This window comes from Lottia gigantea (assembly GCF_000327385.1).
Source record: "Lottia gigantea unplaced genomic scaffold LOTGIsca_15, whole genome shotgun sequence".
Taxonomy (NCBI): domain Eukaryota; kingdom Metazoa; phylum Mollusca; class Gastropoda; family Lottiidae; genus Lottia; species Lottia gigantea.
Window position 1 is genome coordinate 2846836 of NW_008707797.1, and position 12301 is coordinate 2859136.

At 32.5% G+C, this 12301-nt stretch overlaps 1 protein-coding gene across 1 annotated transcript; it reads right to left on the bottom strand.

The window, feature by feature from the left end:
• Positions 1-635: 635 nt before the first annotated feature.
• On the bottom strand, positions 636-11784 carry LOTGIDRAFT_112161 (hypothetical protein; the record flags this gene model as incomplete). The annotated part of the gene is made up of 13 exons (XM_009050527.1): positions 636-894; positions 3414-3549; positions 3828-4109; positions 4436-4572; positions 4940-5158; positions 5375-5804; positions 6854-6982; positions 7275-7394; positions 7652-7900; positions 8078-8200; positions 8327-8452; positions 10347-10469; positions 11652-11784. Coding segments are annotated over 13 exons (2466 nt in total), but the record flags the coding sequence as incomplete, so codon positions are not given.
• Positions 11785-12301: the final 517 nt, after the last annotated feature.

Here is a 12301-nt window from a genome sequence, read left to right on the forward strand (position 1 = left end):
TCTCAGATCTTTAGTCTCCATCCTCTTTCTGTCTTGGTGTTCACACAGCAATAAATTAAAAGTTAAGTGTCTAAATGAGACATAATTGGTAATAGCTATTAACTGCCATGATGATGTTGGATGTCACAGATGATATGATTGGCTGATGTTAATGAAGATGGTCCAATGAGAAAAGAGTATTTATCATCAGTTCACAACAGGCTTAAAGTTTTATCACTCAAAGAAACTCTCCAGGCACATTCTCTCAAACAATTTCATTGGTTGGAGGATTTAAAGGTTGCATACTCTGGAAAAATAAAAAAAAAAGGATTTGAAATGGTGGGTTCAGCTCGTTGATATTTAAGACAAATACATTATAGTTTTATTATGGATGTTCTATGCTTTCACCTTGGCAATGGCTATCCTGTACCTAATGTCCGACACAGACTTGTGTGACTCAGACATTTAAGTTGTCCTGCCATTCATGTTTGAAAAAAAGAGCCAAATAAACAGTCCTGCTTTGATTATTGAACCGTGGCTTTCATATAAAACATACATTAGCACTTAAGTTTCATTTTAAGCATTTGTGTTCGCTACCATCTTCTTGGTTATTATGTATGATTATCAATGATGAGTTGGTAGATGACAAGTTAACGTCAGCTTCCAGAATAAGCAGATGACGCTATTATCAATAATATTAAGAATACAAGATATAAACTTACAGGAGGTAATTTATTGGCTTTATCAATAGCAAATTGTTCTTCTGTTGTTTTACGGTAGACAGGATTATCAAAATTCATACTCTTAATATTTTTTCGTCGTAATCTTTTGAAGAACACAAATAAGATCTGAAAAATAGAAAATATAACATGGCTAAACAGACAGAACTGGGATTTCTCAGTGGGTAATGATTGTCTTCTAGGTGATTAGGTGCTGTGGGTTTGAATCCTCCTTGTGATTAGAGATTAGGATGATTGAAAAGTAACAACTTATTCAATATAAGGCACTGGCACAGGGTTAAAGTTATGTTTACAATAATTGTGATGCTAATATGCAATGCAATACTGATGCCATGACAAGTTCAATAGTCAGCCTATGTTACCAATAGAGTACCAACAGTATAGTTGATCATTCCCCTCCCCCCTCTCTTTTTCCACATAGTTATCATAAAAAATCAAGGAAGTAAAAGACCATTGTAGAGTTAAGATAACAGATAATCATTTGTTTGTGAGATATTTCCTGATGTTAATAAAATGTTAAATAGATTATGAAGTGTCCAATCTAGTTGAATGTCTTCCTGGTTTACTTGTATTAAAATATTAACAAATTGTACTCAGAAAATTTGACAGAACAGATTAATAAAACTAAATTTTGAAGACATTTTGATTTAAATAGGTCAGTTGTCTGAGGTTTCACAGTGTGAAGTAACAACATATTTCAGGTTCTGTTTTGATATTTCTTAAAAATGTACCAAATGGACAATAATATAATCCAAACAGAATGAATTCTTAAGTTTTCAGATGTATTTTGATGGGAGAACAAGTCTTTTAGCAATATGATACTCAAAATGGAGAGTTGACAACATTTCAATACTTGGATATGTCATCAAATGTCCAAACTGTGGACTTAAACTTTTTTTTTTTACCTCAATCCAATCACACGAATGATAATTCAATCTAAATGATTAATCAACAGAAAAAACAAGTACTTACAATTCCTACTAAAATAGCTACACCAACAATAGCACCAATAACAATTCCAGCAATTTGTCCAATATTTTCTTCTTCTGGTTTACTAATAGGTGCAAATTTCTCCGTGTTGTTTTCCGTTGAGGTCACGATATCGTAGCCACTGTCTGTTGTCACATCGTGAGCCATAAGAATTTCTGTGTGTTTATGGGTGTCAGTATGTGCATGGCCTTCTGTTGTCATTCCATGGGGGTGTGCGTTTGTTTTTTCTGCAGTTCCTGTTGCTATTCCTAACCCTGAATTAAAAAAAATTACAATTTCTTTAACCTCATGAAGAATGTGACTGGCTGTAATTTATTTTCTGTGAGATTTTGTTAACAACTATTGCTAACCAAAATATTATTCTTTGACTGCAGAAGATAGACAAGGATTGTTTCAATTCAAAAATTTTGAAATGGAATTCTACATCTTAGTTTTGTCCACCTTTGAGGATTATTGAGCAATACCAAGCAGTGTGCAATGAGGAATATTTTAATAAAACACTGGCATAATCCTACAGTTTAGGTTTTATTAAACAATATCTATAAATTGAGCATATGAATTACAAAATCTATAAGATTGTTGAGGGATGTTCTATAATATACACTGCCTATAGTGTTATTTTGAAAGAACTGGATTGTTTTCAGTACAATCGAAGATGCTACTGATGAAAATAACTTTATCTTATCTTATGTAAGATTACATCAAACTTGGCACCATTCCAAACGTAGAGAGTAACCTATCAACGTATATCATTTCGTATGATGTTTTAATAATTTAGCTAATAAACAACCCAGACTAGAATTTATCAGGCATTTTGTCAATTTCTTATCATCAAGACAAATTCTACAGATTTTAACGATTTCAGAAGTTTTTAAGTACAGTAGAACAAGATGGTATTAATATTTAGGTTTAAATATCCATTCATGTAAAGAATACATGCAAGGGGGTATGTTTATCTAAAAGAACAGCCAACTTTATTTTTACTGGGTTAAGAGAAACCATATATGAGGTCATGATGTCAACTGTTACCTAGCAACCAGACACAGATGGCAATTATTTGAAAAGATTTTTAAATTCAAATTTCGACCTTATTTTCTGTTTTCTTTCTTAGTTGAGTGAAACAGCTTTTTGAATTCATATTATTGAATATAATACATATGAAAAAGGTATAATAAAAATATTTTGAGGCTTTATTTAACTTCCTTTTTGATATCTGAGTTGAAATTTTAAAAAAAATTTCCCTTGTTCTTCATAGTGTCAATTTACACAGAAATAGGATCTCTTAACATCCCTGACAAGTTTGACAAAATCATTCAAGTTTGTTTAACAAATAAATAAAAGATACTTACAAGCTCGGACGTGTTTACTCTTGTTTGGTGAATCTGGTTTCTGATCAACAGTAGGTTTAGGTAGGGAAGACTTGTTGGCTGCAAATAAAATTCAAAATAATTAAAAAAATGTTCATAAAAAGGAATAATTCAAAGTCAATTCAATTGACAGAACTTAATTTTATATTTTTATTAAGTTCTTGAAAATATTCATAGGTTCAGTTCGAAAAGTAAAAGGTAAACAAAACCAAAACATCATCTGCAAATAAGTTCACAGCTCACACTATGTATAGTCTTGTGAACTGTCCAGGCTGAGTCAAATTTCCACCAAATTTGAAAATGTTCAAAGACTTAATGCAAAAAAACATCTTAAAACTTACGAATTTCAGAGCACGTTTTCTTATCAATATTCAAATTGAAATCATTTTGGCAGACACAGCTATATTTAACATCAGAAGGACTGGGTAGACAGAAATGTTGGCAGCCATGATCTGCTGGGCATCTGTTGGACCCTGAAATCAAAAAAAATAAAGTTATTGGAGACAGGCTGTTTAGTTCAGTGTATTTATGGAATGGTGACACTGGGACAACTCTTGGAGACACTGGGACAACTCTTGGAGGCACTGGCACTGGATTTAAGTGTGAACGCAATGTAAACCAAGAGTAACCAGTCGTCTAAAAAGGAATTCTGAGTTGCCTCCTGTTTAACTTCACCGGACCAGCACTGGTAATAGATCGATTGTCATGGTTACCTCACAAAGCAGCTCTAAAGTTAATTTTATCAACTTACATTGTGGTTGTTTGTATTCGTGAAAGATATGAACATCAGTGGGTTCGTTCAGATCTAAAGCAACTACTGTTGGTTTACCAATTCCAAATTTGTTCATTTTCCGTACTGATTCAGATTTCCAGTCTGTGTAGTAGATGAAGTCTTCAAAAACAGCAATTCCGTATGGATGGTGGACGTCAGCATGAGAAGAATGAACAAGTCGTAAGTCATTTCCTTCATAATCACTGCTTACTATTTTATGTAATTTGGCATCCAACCATAATAGTCTTTCATTTACATAATCTACACAAAAAATATAAAAATTAATAACACTGAGAGTAAATAAAATAAATAAATAATATAACTTTAAGATCTTTAGCTTTAGTGACGTTGTTTGGTAATATCTGTTCGGCTATATTTCATGTAATTATGTGGCCAGTAAAGCAGACAACAGTGTTCAAAAGGTAACGTTAAGAATGAAACATCTTTTGAACAACTTTATGAAATAAGAATGCCTAGACGAGATTTTGTAGGAAACTGTAATATCTGACAGAAACTATAGTCATATATATCAAAAGGTTAAAATCTTCTGTCATAAGGAAATATAAGAATAGCAATGAAAAACCTACCAATAGTGATACCGTTGGGCCATTCAATAACAATATTCTGTTTAGGTTTATTCTGAATAATAACTTGTCTGTTGCTGCCATCCATTCCACATTTCTCAATCTTGGGATTCTCACCCCAATCAGTCCAGTACATATAACTGAAAGAGAGAAATTTAAATGAATTAGACTTATGTCCTTTTTTTCAGCTCCCGATAGAGTTGATGAAGAAAGAAGAGAAAAATGAGAATTAGTTTGCAGAAGGACTTAAAAGGGAACAACAAACTATCAAAAATGACCCCCTTATCATTGAAACAGAAAGCATGGACTTAAAATGGTATCCAAAATGATCCTCTTATTATTGAATTAAAGACCATTATCACCTTGTTAATGATATTTACTAATATACAGATATTTCACTGCATTTACAGTTTACTAAACTTGTAACCCTGCTGAAACCAATATTCATGTAGAACTAAAGTCATTTATTTTTTATTTTTAAATGATATGCAAGGAATGGAGACTTACCCATTAGAAGGATCCAAGACAATAGCTCTAGGTTCATCTAAATCACTATCAATTAAAACACGTCTCATTTTACCATCTAGTGTTGAGACTTCTATTTTATTATAGCCTGTATCAGTCCAGTAAAGATGTTTGTGGATCCAATCAACTGCGATACCGTCTGGTGTATTTACGAAGGTATCAGCCACTGTAGTTACTGTTGTATTATCATCTATATCAGCACTGAAATAAACAAAATTTAAAATTCATATCCAATTCAATCTCCACATTCACTTTTGGCAATAGTGCAGCAAAAAGAGTTTTATTGAAAAATTAATGGTAATGCTTTCCTTTTGCACTGCTTCCTACAAACAGATGAATTGCTCCTCAGTCTCCTGTGTCTATCATTGAAATTCGTATGATGTTTTTCGTCGATTGGGTTTAAATCTAAATAAATACCTTAAAATCTTTTCCATACTGACGTCAGTCCAGTAAACTTTGTTATTTCTGATATCATAATCCACGGCAATGGCACACTCGACACTGGCATCTTTCACCAACAACGAATAATCAAACTTCCTCTGATCAGCGATATCAATTCTTCGTAGATCTTTACGATTAGCCAGTAAGAGTTGTGGGCCTTTACCATCAACACGGCAATGTTTATTTTCGTCTAACATATATCCTTCTTCACAGCTACATTTAAATGATCCCTTGGTATTGGTACAGAGTTGAGAGCAGGTTCCAGGTGTCTCACATTCGTTGATATCTATACATTCAGTAGTGGTGTTGAGTTTGAAACCTTTATGACATTGACAGATATATCCCCCTTGATAGTCGTTAACACATACTTGGTTACAACGATTGTTTTTATCTTCACATGGATCAACTGAAAAATAAATTTAATTTTTGAATTTCCTGATGAATTCACAAGTGAAATGATATGGAGAAACACAGATATATATACATCAATATTGCATTTCAGACAACAATAGATGCAAATCAGAACAGATTTAAGGTGATTTCATTTAGTCGACTTTAGTAAACACTTTGCTATATCCAGAAGATTATCGAAATCATAAATTTAATGTTCTGTTTGTGTGAACATGTCAAAATGCAGGAATTTCTAAACGTAATAAAGTGATCATTTCATGAAATGTGATTTTAAAAATGTCAAATTTCTAAGAAACAAGACTGTCTATTCAGCAACTAAAATCCTTTAATTTGATAAATGAACTCTACCACACATGCATTTTATAAGTATAAACAATATGCATGTGAGGAGAGTCCAATATATTTTAGGGATGTTAAGTACATAAAATATTCAGCCTTGCAAAAAGAAAACCCTAACTAGTGATGACTTAAAAATGAAAATAAAATTATACACATAAACATTTCTAAAAAAAACAAAATTGTGCGATTGGAAGGTCGTTTTTGATGGGTCGTTACACAAGGGAGTTAACACTTAAAAAAAACGTTCTACTACAGACAACAAATGTGACACGCTTATGTACCTTTGGTAATATTCCTTATTTTGTCTGAATCAAAATAAAACATGAACAAATTAAGACTTGAAAACAGAAAACAGTCAGTTTATGAGAAGAATTTTATGATGATGAAAATAATGGAAACAATTGAAAGAATGAATGCTAAATAAAATCTGAAGAACCATTTCCGCTGAAAATGAGCAAATTTCTGAAATATAACACCAGAACCCCCTTACTAGAATTTTGGATGGTTTTTTAAATAAATTTACAAAAAGGTGAAGAACAATTTCCCTGTACCCTAAAATGATTTAATTAAAGAAAAACAATTCCAAAAGTATTGCACCTTCACCTGGACAATTGTATTTTTTTAAAGCTATACCAATAACCCCCATTGTTCCTACCCATTCCCCCACCCCTAAAATAAAATTCATCTTACCAGCATCAGCTTTACAGTTAAATCTCTCTGGATCTTCATCCTCAAACATTCCACAGTCATTCTGATGGTTACAGACTTTATGCATGGGGATACATTTTTTACCGTTTCCTTGACAATCAAACTCATTCTTCTTACACTGTGTAGCTAAAATATACAATATCTAACAATTAATAACAAGCCTCAATACATAAACCATAACCATAAACTATAAACCATAACAACACATTGACGTAACATAAGTAACAGTCAATCAACTTTTCACAAGAGGGAGTATATCAATTATAAGTTCACCAACAGAATCACTCACCCAGTGGTGAGAGTAAATAAACCTATCACTAAAGATCCTAACCGCAAAACCAAAACGAAATTAACAACAAAGAATGCCTTTTATATTTATGAATATATAATAAGAAAAATAAATAAGTCCAATACTTACGACAACCCTCTTCATCAGAATTATCATTACAATCAGGATTGCCGTCACATTTTAAAACATCAGAAATACAATAACTTTCCTCAACACACATAAACTGATCACTTCGACAAGTTATTACACCTGTAATACAGTCAATGAAAAAAGTGAATGAATGAATAAATTATGGACAATAATCAAAGATGTTTGAGTGATCAGACCACATTAGAAATTAAGACGGAAGGACCTCCTACCTCTAAAATCATTTGGAGAATACGTGGCCAGGGTTTCATTCAAAACAAACATTTTCAGTCAATATGATTTTCTATGTATCTGAGATATAATATAAGTTTATTCAGTCTCAAAAAATTAAGTGTGTCTGAAAAAAATTATGAACTTACAATCATGTTCATCAGATTCATCTGTACAGTCAGCATCACCATCACATCTCCATGACATATGGATACATTCAAAGGTTCCGTTACACACAAACTCAGTTTTAGAACATTTCGAGCCAATCAATGCTGTGTCGCTACAATTCTTTTCATCCGAGCCGTCCTTACAATCTAAATCACCATCGCAAACCCAGGAACTTTTCACACACAACTTATTTTCACATTGAAATTCATCTGTTTCACAACTCTGGACAGCTGTAAATTAAAAATGGTTTCGGTAAGAATGCAGATCATTTTGAAAGTAAAACAGCCATCATTCATTAAACTAATATTAAAAGAAATTCTTATTCCTTATCAATGTGTGCTAGAAAAACATACTGTATAATGACATGACTGTATAGCGACCGTTATATAAATAATTTTGAAACTTACGACAAAGTTTTGGATCCTCGTCTGATTTGTCGTAACAATCATCATCTTGATCACACATCCATCTTTCTTCGATACAGCGGCCATTTTTACACGCAAATTCACCTTCTTTACAAGTTACTTTGGCTACAAATAAAATTTCAAAAGTTTATTTTGAGTGATTTTAGTGAGGGGAAATAGAATTGTAAGCCTTCAATTCAATACTGAATTTATATAAAGGTTATATATTCAATCATCAAACCAAATACTTACTGCATTCTTCATTTTTCTCATCCGCTTCATCATCAGCACAGTCCGTCTGTCCATCACACATCCAAGCCCTCGGTATACACGCCCCATTTCCACATTGAAACTGATCTTCTTTACAAGTCTTATTGGCTATAATTAAATATCATTGAAAATAAATATTCTGTTATTTTGTCTTGTTGAGAATATTGAGAATTTTAATTTCTGCATACTATAGTTTGAACCCGATAGCGCTGATAAAACCAAGTTCACTGGATGTCATAGACTATCTTGGACTAATGAAATGAGTACTATTGCGTCACACCTTCTTGGGCAAATGAAACAAAACAAGTTTAGACTCTTTTTTGATGTCACAAGCTTAGGCTATAGGTCTTGGTGCATATCTCAATGGATATTAGACGCATTTGACATCCTATTGTTCTAAGTTTTTCTCCATGTTCTGTTTATACATTGACACTGGCTGGCTTTGTTATGATATCAATATGTTAGTAGGTCTAATAGAAAGGAACAGAGACACAGAGAAAATGGGAACAGGTTAAAGTAATAAATGTGTTAAACATGAATAATGATGTTGATTTAACCTATTTTAATATTCATCTGGTATCAAACAGGTCATCAGCCTAGCTAGTCTCATGTTTATCTTAATGTTAAATATATTCTAGCTCTCATAACTGTACAAGTCTTATGCATGTTCTGAATTCTATTCCAATAGAGAATAGAAACGACAAGCCATATACTGGCTCTTTTTCCTCTCAATTCATGATCAATATTTAGTACATTGCTCTTGATGGAGAAATTCCAGTGCCACTAGAATCTCACAATTTTATTCTTTATTTTTTCAACTTATTAGAACTTTTATTTAAATCTTTCCCTGCAGATGCCAAGAATCTAATTTCAGTGAATTTCGAAGAATTGGGAATAAAAGTCACAGAGTCCATTTTTCATTGATATTATATAATGACTTTGAAAATATCACGACCTGACCTAACTCACTGAATCAAGGTTAAAAACATTATCAAATTTGACATTTTTCAACCATTGGTTGTTATGAATATCAATGTGTCCCACTTTTAGTACATTATTTTGTGGCCTCCATTGAGGCATTAAATATTTATGAAAACTGAAGTTACGTATTTATAAGTGTAGAAAGCAACGTCATGAAGAGGCAAAATTAGGCTTAAATTCCAAAGCCTGTATTTAGAAGTTGAAAATCTATTTTTATTTTAGAAAACAATAGCACGAAGGGTAAAAATTTACAGAAATAAGGCTTAAATTCCAAAGCCTTCACGCCAATAAAGGGGATATATTTGCATATCGAGAACCATTAAAGACTATGTATTTTTCTAAATACCGGTATACAATTACATATATTTTTATCCTACCAAAGAAATACAATCTTAAACAATTTGAATTTTAAAACCTTATGAATTTGGATGAGAAACAAATTCACAAAACAACAAGGTCGAAGGGTCAAAAGTAGAGGTGAAAAACAAGGATATTTTGAAAGAAATTCAGTGATGCAACATAACATATTGTGCAATTTTATGAAACAGGTTTTGAAAAGCTATGCAAATATTCCATTCACTGTAACTTTCTATGTAATCCAAGCCAAGCGTTCACCTATATTTTATGACTCATCATTTTACAATTTATAATCTAATAAACTTGATGACATTCCTGTTTGTCAAAATATAAACTGTTCTATATTTTTGTCACTTTTAACGGTTTTCGGGGTAAAAATATGGTTGGAATTTTTTAAAAAGAATAAGATTAAATGAAGATATTTTTTTTGACTGAATCTTAAAATGTCTGTCAATAAAAAATTGAACAGGGGCAAGACCTTATAGTGTATCAGATGAAATTCAGTTTCACAGGTTTTTTTCAAAGAAAAGTAATCTACATACAAGAAGAGTAAAAGCAAATTTAGTTTAAAAGGTAAGTTGCAAGAGATGATATGAAGGTGGCATAACCAATACTTTTAACTACTGCATCTCAAATGAAATGAAACTGAAATCTTTCAACTCACCACAGAATTCTGGTTTTTCGTCCGAGCCATCTCTGCAGTCAGTATCTCGATCACATTGCCAACGACTTGAGATACACTGTCCATTGTCACAACGGAATTGATCTTCATCAGAACATGTTACAGCTAAAAAGAAAAGATTAAAATAATGTACAATTGGACAACTTCTAAGGTCAAGAAAAATTCTTGGATTATTTAAAAACTTTTTTAAAGAATCAACAATTACATGAATTAATATAATCTATAAGCTTCTCTTCATGTTTGTTTGCTTCTTTTTTTTTTAAGTTTGAAGGTGTTACAATTGTTCATGTCATGGAGCTTCTACATTTAATGACAATTATCATCTAATTAGCAAACAGCAGTTAATTAATCCAGTAATTAGGCTAATCAACTCCTAATAAGAATTGTTATTGTATGTAGGTTTGATTTCAAATATGATCATAATAAGCTTATATGATGCTAATGGACTTATTAGTTTTGTTATATCGTTAGACCTTGTTTCTTTGGGGGAGGGGGCGTAATGATATTCTAAAATACTTGGTGGGGTGGGGCCGATGTATGATGAATCACAATTTAGACCATTTGATTAAAAATCGTCTGTTAAATTTAAAACTATTTTGTTTCATTTTTGGCAATTAAAATTTTCAATTTCCTCCCAATATCAATTTTACCTGTGCGGTTAAAAATGTCATTTAAAGATGAAAGGGGGGCGCGGTCACCGGTTATATTACTGTCAATAAAATCTCAAGTATTTACACATTTACATTGGGTATGTCCACAGTCTGGAATGGCTACAATTCTATTGGTTAAAACCACATAGTACGACATGTTTCAACCAATCAGAAGTAACTGGGTCACCTTTAGATACTGACCTACTTTTCTCTAGTGTGGGAGAAAATCAAAGAAAAATAATTTTTCTCGCTTGAATTTTCAAATATTTTGTTAAATTCTGTATGTTGCTTTTTTGGAACTAACAATATTTCTAAATTAACCTAAATTAAAAACCTCAAAGCTCTGAGAAAATTATTTGAAGGTCTAAAGACATGACAAGTGCGCAAAATGATGATGAAATTTTCCATTGCCGTAAATTTTGAGTGACAGTTGAATGAATGAGATAGCCTATTTTTTTCGATTTTTATCAAAAAATTAAATGTCAAAGGCTAGCCTATCCCACAAAATAATGAAACCGAAATCCTAGTCTAAGCCAAGCATAAGTGTCTGACGTAGGCTACCTGCCGGCACTGCCCCACCCAAACGAAACGGGAAACTGGCAATTTTCGCTTCAAAGCCCATTTTTTAGGAACTTACCACAGTCGATTTCATCGGATCCGATTCCTCCGGGTTCTCCGTCATTGCAATCACTGTCTTTATCACATCTCCAACTTGATGGAATGCATCTCGAATTTTTACACGTAAACTGCGAGCTTGGACATTGGAATTTCTCCGTCGTTGATTCTGAAATATCAAAATTAAAATGTTTCAAATCATCTCGATTTCAAGTTCGAACAGAAATAGAGCCCCGTTGACAACGACGAAAGAAGAAAGCACTTGTTTTTAAATTTTCCAGCGGCATAGGCCTGGCTTGAAAATTATAAAAAATGTTCCGCGTTTCTGGGGAAAAATGACAGCATTCAGGAAGATGATATAACACCCCGACAACAGTAAGTCATAACTGAATGAGTTTTTAAAATCTACAAATTTAAAACGGGCACCCGAAATCGAAGAATCGACTTTTTTGGATTAGAAGCATTGACTGATCGAATGACATGACGTGTTTTTTACTCACCGTCTCCTCGTGTTGTTTGTAGTACCAGTTGTATCGTCAAATACCATGAAAATAATGCCCAAAATAATTTCTTCATCCTACTTTCCGATAGAATTATAATTTAGACTGCCACTAAAACACGAATTTACACAAGTTTAAGGAAATTTTTGACCAAAATGTGGTAAATTCCTGG